General features: G+C 40.4%; 1 protein-coding gene across 2 annotated transcripts in view; it reads right to left on the reverse strand.

Moving 5' to 3' along the window:
- The window catches only part of FBXW11 (F-box and WD repeat domain containing 11), a 42,920-nt gene that overhangs the window by 14,879 nt on the left and 5,960 nt on the right, over nt 1-22,081 (reverse strand). The window contains exons 2-4 of one of the 2 annotated variants that reach the window (XM_053465377.1): nt 17,278-17,379; nt 3,266-3,328; nt 1,891-2,116 (exon numbers count right to left, since the gene is read on the reverse strand). In XM_053465377.1, the coding sequence (XP_053321352.1) occupies nt 1,891-2,116; nt 3,266-3,328; nt 17,278-17,379 (391 nt within the window). The remainder of the gene's footprint in view (nt 1-1,890; nt 2,117-3,265; nt 3,329-17,277; nt 17,380-22,081) is intronic. The other variant, XM_053465378.1, reaches the window with a different exon arrangement.

Raw genomic sequence — 22,081 nt, forward strand, 5'->3', positions numbered from 1 at the left:
ACCTGTCACTTACAAGCAATCTGATAAAAAATATTTAAAAAAATGTAAATGCACATGTTCCAGTTTTGCCCTCATAGCTTCCTCAAAAAATGCATGAACCATGCATGTGAGGCCTTGTTGGAATCAGGGGATCTTGGTGAACAAAATGTGGTGTTTTCTTCCACTGTTGCACTTATGGTGTGGAAGAAATTCAGTGCAACATTGAAATGTATGCGTTAAAAAAGCAGTAAAATAATTTCCCTGTGAAGTTTGGCAGACATCAGTGAAGAAATGGCTAGCTGAAAACTGTCAAAACTACCCTAGTTGAACACATTGACTTGTCTACTGTTCATAAATATATACTTTTATGGGGTAATTTACAGTGGGGGGCTTCCAAAATCTCCCAAATGGGATATGGGCCCAGGAAACCAATTTCTGAAAATTCCAAATATGAAAACGAAAATGCGCATGTTCCAGTTTTGCCCTCATAGCTTCCTCAAAAAATGCATGAACCATGCATGTGAGGCCTTGTTGGAACCGGGGGATGTTGGTGAACACAATTTGGTGTTTTTTTCTGCAGTTGCACATATTCTATACAAAATATAATATAAAATCTAAAGCAACATTGCAACATATGCAAAAAAAAAACAAAAAAATATAAAAATACCTCACAATTTGGCAGAAACTGGCGATAAAATCCCTGTTTGAAAAGTGTCAAAATGACCCTAGTTTTACACCTTGACTTATCTACTTTTCATAAACATATAATTTTGGGGGGATAATCAGTATCTGTGACAACTATTGCAGTTATTAGACTACCATGCCAAATTTGCAAAAAATTACATTTCAAAAACACGATGCATGCCTAGCAATATTTGCCCTATACTGGTCAAAATAGATGAAAATCCTGGCCATGTTGGGTGGTTTCCAAATCAGGACAACTTAATGAATATATCTGGGATAATTTTTTCCCATTGGTTCAATGTGTGTACAATTTGTATGTATACAAAACTGTAAAAAAATGCGTTTTTTTCATTTTTTCACCACTTTTTCCAGTTTATTTCAAACAAAACAATGTACTACCCAGCTTAATATGGTTTCAAATGAAAGCCCTACTTGTCCTAAAAAAAACAATATATGATTTGTGTGGGTGCACCAATTGATAAGAGAGAAATTACAGTTGAAGAAAGACATGGCAAAAACACAAAAACGGCTCCGGTCCTTTAGCGACACGTTAGTATCAAAATCCCGGTCCTGAAGGGGTTAAGAGAGCCTTAAAAAAAATATCTAAACATCTGAAGTGAACCGAGATCAAGGTCCATAATGGCTCTAAGAGCAGAGATTTGGACTTCAGTAGTAGCCGGCTATAAGCCTTGATCTAGATTTTCCTCCAAGAAGGCTTTGATTAAAGGTTAAGAACGAGAACAGCAAGAATAAAACTTCTTCCAAATGTTAAAATATCTAACGGACGTCACCTTCTTACTACTAAAGAGAAGAGTTGCTGTGACAGAGGGAGAAAAAAAAAAATGATGGAAGGAAGGCCTTTTCAATTCGTGAATCCAGCAGAACCCTCAAAAACATGGTATGTTGAGAAGGATTGGCATAGACTATAAAACCCCAGAGGAAATATTTAGAGGAAGGGAGCAAATATTGTACAACACGAAAAACAATTACGTTCAACGATAGACTTCAAACGTAGGTCTTATCACATCAAAATTTGGCATGCGCACAAGTTTCATCTACCAGGCTTCCTCAAAACGCCAATGCATTATTTGTTCCACTGTTTAGCGTACACACAGCCACTTTTGGTATTGTATTTTTTTTTATTTATTTTTTTAGAGCAATTAAGGGGTATTGCACTGCATGATATTGAATATTTGTTTGCCACAATATGTAACAAATTGCACTCACCTGGTAATGCTGTGATAAAGTCCCTCTGTAACATGGGCTTCAAGTAAGAGTTTATATGGCCATGCTGATAATGACACATCCGTGAAATAAGGTGCTCCACAAACTCTACTTGGTCTGATTCTGACCACTGGTCAAAATATTTTATGCACAAATCCTTCTCTTTCTCATAATTTCCTTCTGATGCTCGTTTCCTTGGTACAATCGTTGAAGACGTTCCATTACTTATCTGTTATGAAAAAAACAACCATTACTTTGATTTTAATTTATATGGAATTTAAAAGGACTTGCGTATATACACAACATCCACCATATCAAATATCTGGGCACTTCTGTAGATCTTTTGTCAGATTACCAAATCAGTATTACAGATTAGAACTCAAGAGGTGGTTAGTTAAATAAAGAAAAAACTGATACACTTTTAAACAAGCCATTTCACATGTTGATTCATTTGTACCTAAATTGTACATATTTTAAGGATATCCTTGTATAATGACAATGTTTTGACTGGGTATATATGAGAATCTGATATACATGAGGTAACTTGCAACAGATAAACATCCAACGATTATTTACATGTGCCTAGAAAACCACACCTAACTACCAAACCTACTTGTCCAAATCTCATTAATTTTAACCAAGTACTGCTCCGCTCATTTCCTAGGTACAACTTTCCCAAATTCCAAAGATACACCGAGATATGTCATTACATAACATTTAATACAAAGGCCTTTCTTTAACTGTAAAAAGTCAAAATATGAACAATTAAGTACCATATTTGCTCGACTACCCTTTTTTTTTTACTAGTAAATATTAATTCACGTGTAAACTTTTTTCATATTTAATAAGAAGTATGATTGAGAAAAATGCATTTCTTGTTTTTATTTCCCTGTATTTGGCAACCTGCCCCCAGATGCCACTCTGCCCCACCCCCAGATTTTCCACTGCACCCCCACCAAGTATGCCCTAGAAACCCCAGACATGCCACTCCGCCGCCGCCCCCCCAGACATTCCCCTTTGGCGCCGCTGCCTCGCCCAGGCCATGCCACTTTGGCACCGCTGCCTCGCCCAGGCCATGCCTCTTTGGCGCTGCTGCCGCCGCCCCCCCCAGGCCATGCCACTTTGGCACCGCTGCCACCGCCTCCCCCAGGCCATTCCACTTTGGCGCCGCCAAAGTGTGTTCAATCCGCAAAAAAAGTTTACTGCAATTTCCAAGGTTCACAAACGTTTTTTGATTTAGACTATAAATTAGGGACACCCAGAATAATTTCAGTGGTGGGCATAATGCTCAAAGTTTGCAATCATAAAACTAAATTTGAAAAGGTGACGTATTATCAAAGTTTGACATATTACACAATATGATCATGTTTAATTTTACCTGCCATAAGGTATTCTTTTTTGGAGATTCGTCTTCATTCAGATCATCCATAATAGAGGTGTTCTAAATAAACAAAAAATGTGTTAGCTTGAAAACATTTTTATGATAAAAATCTTTCCTTTAAAAAAAGTACTACATGGAAAAGGACAGTTAAAATTGAAAGATTTTAAAAGGACAAAAAAAAAAATCTAGCTTGCAATAAGTCTTTAAAGGGGAATTTTAGTGGTACCAGAACTACCCCTTCACAATGATGAACAACCCTGCGGGTAAATGGGAAGCAAGGCTGTCAAACAGCCTGGTCTCCCCCACTGCTAGTCTGGGCCAAAGCTGAGCAATTGAATGTGACAGTGCTCAATGTAAGTACTCACATTCAGGGGATTTAAATATTTAAACATTGGTTCAGGCATTCATTTCCTGTGACATCTTTGGGTGATCACCTCACTAACGGAGAGCCGAAGAGGTCTATATTGACCCTGATGGTCTATGAGCGTTGTGCGCTTTTGTGGCAGAGAGAAACCACTCATGACATCACAACAGTTTAGCCTTTCAAAACCAAAAAACTGCATCCCTCACTTAAATAAAATAAAAACCCTAATTCCCCAAAGCTATGCAAGTTGCATACTGTTGTACACGGGGAATGTTACAAATAACAACTTGGCGTCCGATTCTACAGTTGTACATACTAAGAAATCCAAGGCAGCACTGCAACGTGTTCCAGAAGCATTTTTTTCTTTTTTACCAGATGACATTGTTATGGTACAAGATGCACAAAATATGTCAAAATGACAATAGATAAATACCCATAAATTTTGAAGAAAAAATATGCGCTTTAATACTTCATATTTTTTCATACTAAATGATGAATTCCATTGACAACTGCTTCACACTATATAAAAACTATAGTAAACAGAAAAACACTTGGCTAACAATGTTTTTCATTTAAAAGCAAATTCTGCCCATGTTTGTAGGGCAGGATTCAAGTGTATAGCCTTTAAAAACATCCACTTTTCACTTTAATGGAATAACCAAGACAAACTTGAAGTTGTTGCCGGTAGCATGAAAGAGGAGATAGCAACAAATATATCAAACAAGGACCAAATGGTATCTTCTGGGTTTCTTCCAAACTGCTCTACAAAACATTCCTAAAACTTAAGGACCTCCACCACTCTTTTAACCTGTACAAATATATATATGGGTTTCTTCACATCAGAAGCATGTAACTGTGCCTCCATTTTTTTTTTTATGGCCAGCGAAAACTCTGATTCCTGACCACACACACACACTTTAGGTTCTAGTGATATTTTATCTTCACAGAAAAATCTGAGATAAATTAGGTCATTGAACAAGGCTTGGGCCTCCCTTAGTATTTTACTAGCAGAACCATATTTAGTGGAGCCACCTCCTCTACTGGTGCAATGGAAGCAGTAGTGAGGCCACACAGAGATCCCAAGCAAGAAATTAGAATCTCTTCCTTGGACCAATCCTGCTGCCTTCATAAACTGCTGCACCCAAGGCAGTAGTAGCACTATCTACTGGTTGAAAATGAACGCTGCACCAAGACATGAAATGTAAAAAAGAAGATTGAGATTAACACTTGCCGATCCCATGCTGGAGAAAACCCCAGTATCATCCAGGTGGAAATATCCAAGATTTGAAGGCTTCCCAAATATTTAAACAGGTATTCCTATTCTAATCCTTCATTAGAATGTCCCATTCAACAGACAGTTTGTCCATTTCAGATAGAATGGATTGGGGTGAAGAAAGATCACAGATCTGTAGCTCAGAATACCAAATCCTCTAGGGTCAGTCTGGAGCTATAAGGATTACCAGACATCTCCATTTTGATGTTATTATCTGAGCAAATAGTGGCAGACTATTTAGGAAAGATGTATGCTAGTCAGACTAACTCTCCCTGGTCAAGAGTGCACACAGCCAGCAGGGATCCTTTTCTGGCAAGAGGGGAAAAAAAAACATCTTTCCTGGGGATTCTTGTACCCCTTGTCCGTTTGGGTATGCAACCATATGGTTGCCTGACCACACCTTCAGCTCCATACAACCTGTTTTCCAAAAACTTCATTGCACTTCTAAGTTCATAGGCTGGGCAATCTCCAGTAGAGACCATATGCACACATCTCAGCCTCACCAGCTGTTGTCTGGTGAGACTATTTATAATAAAATTAAAAAAAAAAAATAAAAAAAAAACCTCCTCCCAGACTGTACCATCTCTCTGCATGCTCCATCTTAAACGTCTCACTGCTGGCAGAAGCTAAAAATAAATAAATAAAATAAAACAAAACAACCTACCCAACGAAAGCAGCCATCAACAATTGACCATCTAGGTATGACACTTAATCTTAATGCCTTTTTTTCTCTCAATGTGGCTGGGTGTGGCAGAGTGAATGGTAGGAGGTGAAGCAGCAGATGCTACACTCCTTCAGACAAAGGGATGACCACTGGAAAATACATCTGGGGGACTCTCCTAATGAGCAGATGAAAACAGACACCCGGAAAGTCCAGTTTAGCCAGGAAATACAAGAAGGGACTCCAGCTCCTTCAGAGAAGATGCCAAACACTTCATCCATAATGCTCTAACTGCGGCAGAGAGAGCAGAAGCCATAGCGACCATGTCAGAGTTGAAGGCTGCATCACATAAGAAATGTACCGCTTTCCTCATGTGCCCCATAAAGGTAACCTCCCCTCTCTTTCTGCCAAGTTCTAATAGACCTGATAATAGGACTAGCAGCAATGCCACTTTTAAAAATTGCTGCAGCTGGCTCAAATGATATTTTTGTTGCCCCTTCACCCGCTAATGCATAGTATGTGTAAAATGGGAATGGTGGATCTTCTACCCTGCATCAGACACATCTACTCTGGAGCAGCGCACAGCTCATAAACTTTTTATATTTTAAGTTTTTGAGTTGCTTGATAAAGCAAGGCTACTGGGGTATTTTGGAAGTATTAGAGAGTGGCTTGCTACTCAGATTACTTAAAAATTATATTGCCTACTCTTTCTTGGCTACACTACAATCGAGTAAAGTCCTCTTATATCACTCCAGTTGCTTGGTCTTGGTCGTAGCTTTTTTGGGCAGGTTAGTTTCCTTAAACAACTCAGGTTTGTTCATACACATCCTTCTGTATGTATGTATGTATGTATGTATGTATGTATGTATGTATGTATGTATGTATATAAAATAATCCAAAAAGATACTTAGGCAGAAAACCCTGGTGATAAACTGTAAAAACATTACGACAGGATACAGAAATGTTGCCGTATCTTTAAGTCTGACTCTCCCTTCTGAGTTTAAAATAAATAAAAAAAAACCAATTTTTAAAAGACAAGATGGTTTCTTAACTTAACGACCTTTGCCGGTTCAGGACCGTCATGGAAAAACGGTCACTTAATGACCTTTGACGGTCCTGAACCGTCAAAAAATTTAATAAGCTTAGAAAGTGATCAACGATCACTTTCCTCGCTTAAACGGCGTTGCTGTAATGCAACAATGTCGTTGTATGGCGGCGGACGCCCGTTTTAAAAGCGTTTAGGAGGCGATCAACGATCACCTCCTAAACTTAAATGGTGTCGCTGGAATGCCTCGATCAGGAGGCATCCAGCGACACCAAACACTTACCCGAGGATGGACTGTGACCGCTCCGGAGAGCAGTCACAGCCGCAGCTGCCGGTGATCTTCGCCATCAGCAAGATGGCGGCGGACCGGGAAAAAAAACAATAAAGATGAAAGAGTTCGCTAGATGGTCTCCAGACCCTCTAGAGAACTCTGGCTCCACTTGCAGGTTGAATACAGGTACTGCATTCAACCATGCAAATCAATGGAGCCCAGCTTTCTAATCACAATGTGATTAGTAAAATATTAAAAAAAAAAAAAAGGAAAAAAAAAAAGTGCTAACATTTAAAAATAATTATGCAGTGATGTCACTAGATGAACCATCCAGTACCAGCAAATGTGTAAAAAAAATATAAAAAAGTATTAAAAAAATAAAATTTATTATTTTGAGCAAGTGCTAAAATTTCTCAATAATCTCAACAAAGAGTTAAAATAAAAGCACTTCAAATACCCAAGGGGTGTCTAATATATAAAAAAAAATGGCTGATGGGGTAAATTGGAGTGGCCGAGCTCAAAGATAGGGCATAGGTACAGACTGACCAAAATGGAAAAAGCGCACTTCCCAAATGTGGCATTTTAAATCTCAAACAACATGACAAACCCATGCATGTCGGGTATCACTGTGCTCAGGAGATGTTCCTGAACACACATTGGGGGGGGTGTTTGACAGTGACATATACCAGAACCTGTATATCTATAACTAAAGTACAATTTGTGTGGAAAAAAAAAAATAAAAAAAATTACTATTACAAAGTTTGACAAAGTGTAGTTGTATAATTGGTGCATGGAAAGGGTTAAAATAACAGCATTTGGAATACCCTGGGGTGTCTAGTTTTCAAAAATATATGGTTTGACGGGGTTAAGTTGAGTTAACCAGATTCAAAGATATTCCTAAGAGGAGATGGAGGCAGAACGACCAGATGCTAAAAGTCTGTGTTGCCTCAAAAGTAGCCCTTTACCAGCCAAACAATCTAACAAACCCATGCATGTGGGGTATCGCTGTACTCAGGAGATGTTCCTGAACACACACTTGGGTGTTGTTTGACAATGACATATACCAGAACTTGTATATCTATAACTAAAAGTACAATTTGTGTGGAAAAAAAAAATAAAAAAAATTACTATTACAAAGTTTGACAAAGTGTGGTTGTATAGCTGTTGCATGGAAAGGGTTAAAATGACAGCATTTGAAATACCCTGGGGTGTCTAGTTTTCAAAAATATATGGTTTGAATGGGTTAAATTGAGTTAACCGGCTTCAAAGATGTTCCAAAGAGGAGATGGAGGCAGACTGACCAGATTTGTTAAAAAAGGTTGGGAAATCATAAAACGCCGCTTGTACTTATTGCCCTATAACTTACAAACAAGAGCAAAAACACAAAAACATTGGGTATTTCTAAACTCAGGACAAGTAGTAGAATCTATTTAGCTAGTTTTTTTACTTTTTTAGGCGAGTAAAAGATTTTTCAAATAAAAGTCATAAAATGTGTTTTTTTTCAATTTTTCACCATGTTTTTTTTTTTTTTTTTATAGTAAATAAGATGATACGATCAAAATGGTATCTGAAGAAAGCCCATCTTGTCCTGAAAAAAAACAATATATAACTTATGTGGGTACACAAAATGGGTGAGGAGAAAATTACAGCTGAACACAAGCACCACAAAAGTATTAAAAAAGCCTCGGTCCCACAGGGTACAAAAAGAAAAAATGAGCCCGGTCCTTAAGGGGTTAAAGATGTATATGAACTTTCATTTAAATGATGGCTGGTTACCCCCTTGTCCCTTTAAATTTTTGCGACATCCCTTTTACAAATACATGGAGGGGAATAAGCAATATCCATTTGCCGCTTCTCCCACACACCAAGTATTTTCTGTGCGGTAGAAGTGTTCAACCTTCATATTCTGTGCATATGCACGGAAAGTGCTTCTGTTTATTATATATATTCTCATTAAATACCGTATTTGCTCGATTATAAGACGACCCCCCAAAATCTGAATAATTTATGAAAAAAAGAAAAAGCCTAAATATAAGACAACCCTATAGGAAAAAAGTTTTACCAGTAAATGTTAATTCATGTAAACTATACGAACATTTTTTTTTAATAAAAGCTATGATTGAGAAAAATAGTTTGGTTTTTATTTCCTTTTTTTTTTCAACCTGCCCGCCCAGTTATGCACATCTACCCCCTGGCTTGCCACTCCAGAAATGCCTTATACCCCATGATATGCCTTTTAACCCCCTATGTGCCTCCAGAATTGCCTTATACCCCTAAATGCCACTCTGGCCTTTAGGGGGTTAAAAGGCATATTATGGGGCAGAGTGGCATATAGGGAGGTATAAGGCATTTCAGGAGGCAGAGTGGCATTAAGGGTGCTAAAAGGCATTTCACAGAGCACTCTGCCTCCAGAAATGCCTTATGCCCCACATTTAACACTCCCTCCCCCTCCATCCTCCAAACTTACCGGTGTTTCTGAGTCCCCGGTGCGTTGTCTGGGCAGCGTGTAGAGCTCTACGCGATTCGCGTAGACAACTTCCGCTGCAGCCGGGAGGAGGTGCGGTTAGCAGCAGGGGTTGTCTGCATCCATTGCGCAGACCTTCCCCGGCTGTCAGAGATCACGGGGAACACTGATCTCTGACAGCCAGGGAAGGTCTGCGCGATGGACGCAGACAACCCCCGCTGTTTGGAGGAGGGAGAGACAGGAGAATCCAGGTCCACTGCATCGCTACGGGGGATCTGGATCTTAGTCTCATAGTCAGACCTAGTTGAGGTCTGATTATAAGACTACCCTGATTATAAGACTAGGGGTATTTTTCAGAGCATTTGCTCTGGAAAAAACATTGTCTTATAATCGAGCAAATACGGTACACTGTCTTCTTTGGTGGTGCTGTCAGGGACTATACACTGTCCCTTTAAGTGTGAAGGTCAGTAAATGTAATTCATTGGTATGAATTGGTTTTACACACAACTGTAGTTCAAAAAACTAATTTGTAAAAAAAAAATAATTAAAAATTAGGGAGTTCAGATTATACTGCACATTTAGATTAAAACTTCAACAACGTGATCATCAACAAATTTAATTATCTTTATGACTAAAGGGGTGATCTAACTTGAGATAATGTCTAGATGTACTGCTTAATTACAATTAATTTTAAAAATTACTTTAGGGAATTAAGTGCTATGTAGGTAAGGGTGGAGCAGCAGATGAGGAACAGTGGGAAAGGACGATTAGTCTAGCTGCAGTGTTGAGTATGGATTGGAGTACTGAAAGGCAGGAGATGGGGAGACCAATTAGTAGAGAGTTGCAATAATCCAGATGTGATCACAAAGGAAGTGGATTAATATTTTGGTTGTCTCGTTTAAGAAATGAGCATATTCAGGAGATGTTTTTCTGGTGAAGGCAGCAGAATTTGTGACACAAAGGCAAGATAGCTTGGTGTGTTGGTTGGATGGTGGAGTTGTCAAAAATAGACATATCAGGAGTTGTGGACAGAGCAGATGGTGTGCTTGAGGTAATGGGACACCATTCATAATGCGACTCCAGAAAGAGTCAGCGAGGCGAGTTAGGGGAGAGTGCAAAAGGAGAGCAAATGTAGATTAGGGTGTTGTCTGTGTTTAGGTGGTACTGGAAGCCAAAGGAAGATACCAGTGGTCCAAGGGAAGAGGTGTAGATGGAGAAGGGAAGAGGTCCAAGAACCGAGCCCTGATAGCAGTAGTGAAGGGGACACTACAGGTACAATCAGAGGTAGGATTTGAGTAGGGCTGCAACTAACGATTATTTTCATAATCGATTAGTTAGTCGATTATTTTGTCGATTAATCGGATAAAAAAAATGTAAATTTTTCATTTAAAATAATTTAATAAACAAATGATGTTAAATAGAAACAGCAGAATAAAAAAAACTGATAAAATGCATTTCTTGTCTTTATTTCCCAACCAGCCCCCCCAATTGATGCACATTTGAGCTCAGGCTTGCCACGCTGCCTCCCAGACATGCCACGCTGCCTCCCACATGTACCACTCCATGCTGCCTCCCATATATACCACTCCACGCTGCCTCCCACATATACCACTCCACGCTGCCTCCCACATATGCCGCGCTGCCTCCCACATATGCGACGCTGCCTCCCACATATACCATTCCACGCTGCCTCCCACATATACCATTCCACGCTGCCTCCCACATATACCACTCCAAGCTGCCTCCCACATATGCCACGCTGCCTCCCACATATGCCACTTCATGCTGCCTCCCACATATGCCACTCCAGGCTGCCTCCCACATATGCCACTCCACCCACACATATGCCACTGTGCCTGATACGCCTTATACCCCGATACACCACTCCATCCTCACCACATATGCCACTCTACTCTACCCCCAGATATGCCTTATACACCCTCATACACCACTCCGTCCTCCCCAGACATGGCACACTGCCCCCCCCCCCACATATGCCTTATATAATGTATATGCCTTATACCCCCAGATATGTCACTCCGTCCTCCCCAGATATGCCTTATACCCCCCAGATATCTCATAGTCCCCTCATAGAGTCACAGACCTGTTCACAGCACACTGACACCATACTTTTATAAATAAGTACTGGATTAATCTTCACTGCCCCCAGGATTTAGATTCCCCTTAGTCTGCCCCCCTTTATCTCTAACTGCACCTTAAGTTAACTTTATTAAATTAATCAAATTAACCCTCAGTCCTCATTAAATTAACCCTAAACACCCCATTAACCATAACTACCCCTAAATTAAATTAACTCTAAATACCCCATCAAAACAACTACCCTAAACACCCCATTAACCATAAGTGCCCCTAAATTAACCCTAAACACCCCATTAACCACAGCATCCCCTAAATTAACCCTAAAGACCCTGTCAACCACAACAGCCCCTAAATTAACCCTAAACACACCATTAACCACAACTGCCTCAAATTAACCCCAAACACCCCATTAACCACAGCTGTTCCTAAATTAACCCTAAACACCCTATTAACCATAACTGCCCCTAAAAGCCCCATTAACCATAGCTGCCCCTAAATTAACCCTAAACACCCCATTAACCATAACTGCCCCTAAATTAACCCCCACCTCCCCTAACTTTCAGCAGCCCAAATATTAATTTTATACTTACAGTTAGATGAGTGTCACAGTCATGTGGTTCTGGCCTTCTGGGAGAAGGAAGGGGCGGGGCCAGTTGTCACAGTGATTACAGGGAGGGGCTGGTAAGTAGGAGCTGCTGCTGTCAGACTAAACGGATTATATAATGAGGGGTATTTTTCAGAGCGTTTGCTCTGAAAAACCCTCATTTTATAATCGATAATAATCGATTCAACTGATCGATAATGAAATTCGTTGGCAACGAATTTCATTATCGATTATTATCGATTTTATCGATTAGTTGTTGCAGCCCTAGATTTGAGCCAGAAAGCGCTTTATCAAGGATGCTATGGGCATCAAGGGTTTGTTGTGGGAGTGGGTGGTCAACTGTGTCAAAGGCTGCAGAGAGAACCAAAACAATAAGTAGTGAGAAGTGGCCCTTTGTTTTAGAGGCGAGGAGATGGTTAGTAATTTTAGTGAGTACATATTGCATTTGAAAAGTTAATCTAGGCTTGAACCCCCACATCCATAAAGACACACCTCCCAAAATCTTACACCACCACCTTTCCAACTATATTTGTTTCCTTTTGTCCAAGGATTTAAATGTGAAGATCTGTACTTTTATGGCCATAAGCAACAACTCATGACATTTAGTCTGTGGCAAAATACGGTTGGAGTGATTTTTATTTTCTTGTACCCATACTGAGCTGGAAACAAGAAACAGATCTAAAATATTAAAATAAGCCAGATCCATTTGCCACAGAAGGGTTATCTACTAAAATGGTTAAGTACTTGATGTTTATTAAAAAGGTATACAGCAGCTCACATAGTCCAATAACCTGAACACAAGCTAAACATTTCCAATGGATTTTCACTGCACCAATAAAATCACTTTTATAACCTAACTTAGATTTTTGACATAAGGCCAACATTTTTTTTTTTATTATTATTTAACATGGCTGGTGGAAATGTCCTGAATCTAGGTCTTGATGGCCACCTTCTCAGAAGATTTGCCCAAGGGAGAAGCTGCAGCTGCTCTATGCAGTCAAAAGTGAGATGGGCAGACAAAGCTAAAAGTAGCACGTTCGAGGTCTATGGCAAACCAACCAGTGTAAACCTTTCCAACAAATAGGTTTATCAAATGTTTGGCCCTCTAGAGTCAAAGTGGACATTTTTTAATGTGGACATCTTGCTCAAAGAGCAGGGTTGCTTAGTGCAACTTGTCTTTCCCAAGTTGAAATATTCTACTGATTTCTGTTTCCGGAAGCAATGTAGCACAACAATTACCGTATTTATCGGCGTATAACACGCACTGGTGTATAACACGCACCCCCATTTTTGAACAAAAAAAACTTCATCAGAATCACTGCTATCTGGGAAACCACACACACAGTAAGACACAGACACACACACACACACACACACTCAGACACAGACTCAGAGACACAGACTCAGAGACACAGACTCAGAGACACAGACTCAGAGACACAGACTCAGAGACACAGACTCAGAGACACAGACTCAGAGACACAGACTCAGAGACACAGACTCAGAGACACAGACTCAGAGACACAGACTCAGAGACACAGACTCAGAGACACAGACTCAGAGACACAGACTCAGAGACACAGACTCAGAGACACAGACTCAGAGACACAGACTCAGAGACACAGACTCAGAGACACAGACTCAGAGACACAGACTCAGAGACACAGACTCAGACACACACTCCCTAACCCCCTTCTCAGGATCTCCCCTCTCCCTCCCTAACCCCCCTTCTCAGGATCTCCCCTCTTCCTCCCTAACCCCCCTTCTCAGGATCTCCCCTCTCCCTCCCCAACCCCCCTTCTCAGGATCTCCTCTCTCATTCCCTAACCCCCCTTCTCAGGATCTCCCCTCTCTCTCCCTAACCCCACCCCGGTCACTTACCTTCAACTCCTGTGTTGGAAGCGTGAGGCGTTTGTCTCGGGTGCCGGCGCTTCACTGCTGAGCGCCGGCGTCTGACGTCATATGCCGGCGCCCAGCGTGAAGCGCGGGCACCCGAGACAAACGCCTCAAGCTTCCAACACAGGAGTTGAAGCGCTGAGGCAGGCGGCGGCGGCTGCCGCCAGCAGAGGAGTCCTGGATTTCTGTCAGTCAGGGGGGCCCGAGAGTTGCCGAGCGGTCGTCTTCAGCAACCGCTCGGCACCCCTTGGGCCCCCCCTGACTGGCAGAACTCCAGGGCCCGGTCGCAGTTGCGACCCCTGCGACCCCGGTAGTTCCGCCACTGGCTCTAAGATTTATCAGCGTATAACACGCAGGTAGGGTTTCAGCTTCATATTTTAGTTAAAAAAGTGCATGTTATTCGCCGATAAATACGGTATTCATTGGGAGCTACAAAAAATGAGCATTCATTGCAAAGTAGCTGTTCAAAAGTTTAACAATACCCTGTGCAATGCCAAGCTCATTACCTCTGGGTGCAAGAACAGCAGAAATGCATTCTCCGAACATTCTTTTTGACCTCCTCCCTGATATTGTGTGCAAAAGAAAACTTTCATGGAGATTACAAGACGGTGCAAGATTTCTGTATAAGGGGAAAGCCATGTGTTTACTTTCGAAGCCTGCTTTCTTTCTCAAAGAAAAAAATGATCAAAAGGTTTGTACGTTGTTAGCCATGGAAAACCAGAAGAAGTAAAGTTAAAATTATACCATTTATAGAGAGTTTGGTTGCAAGCTTTCAAGGCCAAGTTGTTAGGTCCCTTCCTCGGGCGTTAATTTCCTAAATACAAAAAGTACAGTTCACGGGTTTACAAAATGGTAAACACAGAGGTATGGGAGAATTTCATCAGCAGTAAATTAGCTGGACTTATATAGATCTAATAGATAGATACGGTTCAGTCAGAGTATCGCATCAGTTTACTCCCTGGTTAGTGGGGCCATTTGACAAATGCAGATCAGTCAGACGTAGCTTTCTAGATTACCATCTTAAAGCTCCCCACCAATCAAAGAAAAGCAAAAAACTTAGAAGGGGTGGGTTAAGATGAGAGTGGACACAGAACTTGTAAAACAAACAGGGGTGTTCATAGGTACTAGTTAAGGGAGATATCAGGGAGTTAACCGAAGAGAATAGTATGTGCTCTTTGAGGTGTGCACAATGTGTTAAAAGTCCTTTGTGATACAATTGTGTGCTTTAGTTATAAGGGTGTTTTACAAATGCCATGTTACTCGGCAAGGATTTTCAGTGTATATGCATCAATGCATTTCATATTGGAGATACACACAAAAAAAACCATATGCATTAGTAACAAACTATACTTGGGAAATACCTACTTCTAAGCAAGATTTAGAAGGTCAAAGGGAATGAATAATTATAATAGTTATAATCAGCATAGTTGCTAATACTTTTTAATATTCGAATGGTCCAGGTTGACACGAGAATCTTATATTATATTTTTTCCTTTTAAAACTTATTCTTACAAGATTTGATGCCCGGGCCTCAGACATTCCCAACATGGCTGCCTGGGCAATGTGCATCCACATTGCACACTGGTCTGCAGTTAAAGGATTTTTATTGGGGCAATATGACACAAAACAGAACTCTTCAGTACTGGAGTTAAACCCTACATGACAAGTCTGACCATGCACAAAGACTCAAGCTTATATGCTTACCGTCATTCTTACACACTCTTAACACCATATACTAATTCACACACTCTAGTACTATGCTAATGACATACTGTGACATCCACAACACTATATACCAACACACAAGCACAAGCTAACAATACAAATACATCTCCCAACGTCGGCGCCACCATACGGGCCCCCCCTCCCATCCCGACTGCGGCGCCACCATACGGGGCCCCCCTCCCGGCGCCACCGGCACCATACGCGCCTCCCTCCCCACTCCAGCGCCATACATGCAGGACACTACAGTACACACACTTGGGTTGAAATAAAAAAAAAAATATGCTTCTCATATGTACTAATTAAGTTACTCTATAAAACACCAACTTATTGGAGTTTTGAAGACACTGTTAAGCTTCATAGTCTACTACTACTACTACAACAATGTGCTGGTACATAGTGTAGTATTCATGAAAAAAAGAGGGGACATCCACAAAGTAGACTACAGGGTATACTAGTATGATGACAGCTGCTACAATTCATACGGCCAGATTACCCGTGGATTGACATTTTCCTCATGAGGAATGACCCTGTATGATGCGTACTTACTCGAGTGTTCCTAAATGCCACATTATTCAGGAACACCTCAGCACGTCTTATAGAACATACTCATGAGTCTAAGCTCTATTTAAGCTAATAGGGTGAAGCAGGCGAACAAGCTGTTTTAACTGCCATGAAATGGATAAAAAGGCTAACTTTGGAAAAAGATATACTCTACAAAGGAAAGTCTATAATATCAAACTATACTTTGAATCTAAAAAAATCCTTACATAAATCATTTTACAGAAAATGTAGTTAACGTGCTGAGTTTTTAAGGTTTGTGGTGACGTGCTTGTTTATCTAGATAAACTTTATAGCCAGCCCTTTGCCAATAGCAAGTGAATCTTTTAAACAATACCAAAAATAAACATAAGGCATCAAATATGAAAACTAAAATATTATGGTTGTCAAACAGAATCTTTAACCTGTAGTAACCTCAGTACAATTAGAGAATAGTAAAGGTAGCCACACTGGTAGAAAGAAAGCTGTCCAGAAACAAACTAAAAACTAAGTGTGTGGTAATATAAGTTGCCTACAGACTGCGCATCAAATTCAGTCTAACTTTATAAGAGAATGAGAATTCAGTCTAACTTTTTAAGAATAGAAATGCATATATACCAGAAACGCCATTAACTTCAGCGCCATTACCAGTGAACTGATGGAAAATACTTCAAAATGTAAAGCCATTAACAGGCATCTCCCAGTCTCCCTGCGTGGAATACTATAAAAGATAAAACTTCTCACTTGGTATTTCTACGTATATTTTAAATATTCTAAGTAGTCATAGATCTTCTCTGAGGTCCAATAACGACAGAATATAGTATAGACACACACATATACTTACGAACATCAGCTAATTGTATCGCCAAGTATGTGTGCTCTAATACGATGAATGCACAAGGATAATTTACTAATCCAATTGTATTTAACAGTACAAGTGAAGCATGCCAAACTATCAGATTTATTTTTTTAATGAACATGCAAACTAAAGAGCACATCAACAATAATAGAGGAATAGCACGGCACATAGCACACAAATAACATGTACAACAAGTAAGAAGAAGGGCACCTGGAGACATCTGACACTGGGCATGCTCTGCAGGCATCTCAGTGCGCACATGCTCTCAACAAGGTTGGAGCAGCCTAGCCACACAGACCTTGGCACAGAACACTGCAGGGTGACAAAAAGGAAGGGAGAAAGGAAGCAGTTAGATGCCACAAAATTAATTCAGGCAGGCAACTTACTACTGTATTTCTAGTTAGAAGAATGGACAAGTAATCATGCATGCGCAGATTCATCGCAAACAATCAGTTGAACTATTAAAGCTAACAAGGCTGAACAAAAGTATGCAAAAGGACAGGAGACGGGAAGTGATACATTCATAAGAATTAAGACGCAAGTTTAAAATAATTTAAATTTGCAGGCACGGTGGCCCCTGGGGTTTGCCCAGCCTTGAACAAGAATATATATCCGTGTGTGTGCATATATCTCAAATGTCTTGGCAAGAGAAGTACGAATCATACACAAATCAAATGTTGCAAAGTCTCCAATGCAGTTTAAATACTCTAACCAGATATGCAAGATACAGGGCTAGACTGGAAGTAAAACCATCATCAAGGAAATACTGCCCCACTAATATATATGGGTCCCTTGCCCCATAAATGGAAGCCCTCTAGACAATGTATATGAAAGTACTTTCTTAATGCAAGAACTTTTATTTACCTTAGAGAGAAGCTGCAGTTTCCCCACTCCCCCTGTGGTCCAAGGATTAGCGATATTGATTGGCTACTTTAAGCAGCCAATCAGTGGCAGTAAAGTATATCTGTTGAAATCAATGGGAGTCTTTTATATGTTCATGGGGCTCTCAAGAGTTCAAAGCCACCGCTGGCGCCGACTTCTGGAAATAAAATTAAGTGCAAGGAGAACACATCTCCTGCATGGAAAATAGCTGGATAGAGGGCAGAAGTAATCCCCCATGCATTTGTAATGGGATACCATATACATTTAAAGGGATCTCTCAGCTTTCATATGCATTTCATATGCATTGAAGTGCATAAGATGGCTGATCCCTTCCTAAATCTGTTTTAGCTAGCCATTTTCAGGGGAGGGGGCTACTTTCCTCCCAATAGCCTCGGCTAGTGAGGCTTACGTAATTGCAGCAATTTTAAAGCAGCCCGTACATGTACGGCATTGTCACGAATGCACTGCATCGCAAGCTTTGTTGTGAAGGGGGATTTTTTTTTTTTTTTTTAACTCAATGAACCAATATCACAACAAAATCTTTGCAATGAGGTAAACAGTATGATACATACGGTCCGATAAAGAAGACAGACATATTTAACCCTTTGGGTGCCAGCGGGTCAGCAACATTTTTCACGGCAGGAGGCCAGGATTGTTTTGCTAAGGTGGAGTTCCTTCCCAATCTTCTTATTACATTAACAATTAGCAATTAGCTTTTAAAAATATTGTATTGCTTTCTGATTAAAGCTGTTTACACAATATTGTCATGGGCATTTATCAGACTTGTGCACAGTGAATAAAATCCTTTTGGATGAAATTTTCATTTGTTTTTTGCTGCATTCATATTTTTGTTTCCAGGCCGTTCGGGTCAGAAAAAAAGTCAGGGTTTTTTTTGTTATTATTATTATTATTATTAATAATAATAATAATATTCCGAAGGAAACTCTGGGGGCATTCCCAAAGGGGAAGAGCCCTGACACTTTCTGGACTCAAACTTAATCAGGGAAATTAAAAAAGGATGTAAGGATGTTCAAAGCAGCAGTGGGCCTGGGCAGGCAGATAATAGACACATGCAGCACTGTGGAGCAGGACTGAATTTCCATGATATTATAATGCCTGGCTTGGCCACCAATATTTATCAATAAAGAATAGAACGATGATATATAAAACAAAAAAACACTTGTCCACAAATTAGAGGCTAGTAGGATAAACGGGCAAATGTCTTAATCAACTAAACTCCACTCAGGAACAGGGGGAAAAGCCCTGCCGCAGTCCCTGTAACAAACTACAGCACTACAATTTCTCCTATCCAACCCACAACAGTACATTTTCAGCAACAAAATAAACTATTAACTTGCAGTATGGTAGGTGAGCAATGAGCAATCACAGCCTCTGCTAAACTAACCGGCACCGTTTCCCACTCCAACTCTAATCAGTCTGTAACTGCTGCTACCTACAAGTTAAAATAGTGTCAGCACGTTTATACATCTAATGATTTTCCTTTGTTCTTCTGGTTTTCTATGTTGGATACTTTTATCAGTAATTGATATGTACCCGCCTCCACACAGTTCCTCCCACTTTACCTCATGAATGAGCGCCAAAACAGCATGTAATGACAGCTACACATGGCGACGAATTGCCAAATCAGGATGAATTTTCAGCACTTTTGCAGTTTGTTTTCATCAGATATCGCCCTCCTTATCATTTTGTACGAATCACGAAACAAAAATAAAGTTTGTACAAAAATGAATGCACAAGTTTAGTATACATTATCTCAGTTTACTGACAAACACACTGATATAGTAACACATTGGCTTGTAAACAGTAGATTAGCTCAGAACACCCAGCCTTGTACTCCGTACTGGCGTGAAGACTGGCATAGTAGAGGAGAAAAGTCACCCCAAATAACACACGACTACAACGGTGGCCTTCTTGGTCTGCAGACATAGGAAGTTAATTGAAGGAGAATAAAATACATCCACTGTACAGAGCTGTGGCATATGATGGCTTTATATATATATATGCTTTCTTCTGTGCTACTCTGCATTATTGTATACAGCAACACGGGATCCTTTAAGCTAGTCATAAATACCTATTAAAAAAGCCCAGGCATAGCATCAAATGGTATAGAAAAGAAAAAAAACATACTAAACAGTAAAAATAAACTATTTTCTTAAAAGCCTTAAAAATTCATCCAATAGATGGGGCAGCACATAAGCCAATGTGGATGTACTTCAACGTGCGGACCGCGAGAGCAGCGTTCCGGCCGCCTAAAAAAAAATTCAAGCACACACACTGTGCTGTGGAAAGTGGACCTATATTAAAACTTAAATAATTCAAAAAGGGGGATGGCTGGGTTTTGAAATTACAAAATCCATACAAACAGGGGTGTGTGGCTGGGGCTAATACACATGGCAGTGGGGGCGTCAATAGACAAAAGGGTGGTTGGGCATCACAAATACTAAATGGGGGTATCACATTAACCACCATAAAAGGGGTGGGGGCATCAATACACAAGGGAGGAGGGTTGGCTAGGGGCAACACATCAATGCACATGGGTGTGGTGGCATAAATGCACAAAGGGGGGCAATACGCAAGGTTGTGGGGCAAAACACATCAATACTCAAGGGGCTGGGGCATTAATACACAAGGGGCAAAAATATAAAGGGGTGGTTAATGACCAAGTGAAAAACACAAATATATTAAAGAAAATTTAATCTTTTTAAGCTGGCTCCTAGATTCAAAACAAATTTGTCAAGCCCGGCCATATGTGGTAGCATTCCATATGCCAGACATGCTGGTTTGCTCTTTATGGCTATATCGCAAATAGCTGCTTGACACTGGCTCTATTGCAATTACATAAAACTACTACTACACCACTGTTGTATGTATTCCAACTGTAAGTGGAAGGTAGAAGCAGAAGAAGTAAAAAGTCAGAGGGAGGTCACTCAGACTCATGGTGCATAAAAATTGCCAACAACTGGCATTAATATCAGTACAAAAACTATGCGGTGGGAGCTTCATGGAATGGGTTTCTATGGCCGAGCAGCTGCATGCAAGCCACACATCACCAAGTACATTCCCAAGCATAGGGTCAAGTGGCATAAGACACGCTCCACTGAACTTCTCTGTTACGCAGTCTAATGGCAGAGTAATGGGAGAGTCTGGGTTTGGCGGGTGCCAAGAGAAGAAGCATTGCATTGTGCCAGCTTTAGCAAGGCCCCTCTAGTGAAGGAACATCGTAATCTTTCACATACCAAGACATTTTAAACAATGCTATGCTTCTGACTTTGTGGGAACAGTATGGGGAAGGCCCTTTTATATTTCAGCGTGACTGTGCCCTAGGCATGGTTGGATGAGTTTGGTGTGGCAGAACTTGACTGACCCGCATAGACCTGACATCAACCCCATCAAACACCTTTAGGAAGAACTGGAACGGAGATTATGAGCCAAGCCCTCTCATTCAACATTACAAGCCTTCTCGTGCAACATCAGTCCCTGACCTCACTAATGCTCTACTGGATGAAAGGGCAAAACTTCCAAAACTTTGTGGAAAGTCTTCCCAGAAGAAATTAAGTTGTTATAGCTGCAAGGGGGGGGGGCACAACTTCATATTAATGGTCATTTAGTGTGTGTATATTAGCACAGAGTGCACAAAACTCACTAACATATTGCAAGATAAACACAGAAAAAGACACCCAATCTAAGCATGAAAAACAAATTTTGACAGTATGACACCCTGCTGGTACTCCTGTTTTTGTGGGCTATCACTCATTGAGCGTTATGCGAGATGTAGTTTGTGAAAGCATCTCTTTAAATTACCATCTTTGTCACCTTTGGATTTCTACATTTAAGTGCATTACTTACACTATTTGTGGCAAACTGTAGCTGCCATTCCTACAGTTTCTTTTAATTATTAGCCATTTAGCTTAATCTTGTAACAAGATATTGCTAATTTCCTAGTCATTTTTTTTTTCAGTTTCTTCAGGTATCTACTCAGTTGGATTTTTGCAACTTCCAGCTCACTGGCTTCTCCCCCTTCTACCTTGTACAGCTTCAATACAGTCTGGACACCTGTGTTTGAAATCCTTTTTTTCGAGATTTCATGGGCTTTCATTTGAAACCATTAAAA

The sequence above is a fragment of the Spea bombifrons genome, chromosome 4 (assembly GCF_027358695.1).
Source record: "Spea bombifrons isolate aSpeBom1 chromosome 4, aSpeBom1.2.pri, whole genome shotgun sequence".
NCBI classification, from domain to species: Eukaryota; Metazoa; Chordata; class Amphibia; order Anura; family Pelobatidae; genus Spea; species Spea bombifrons.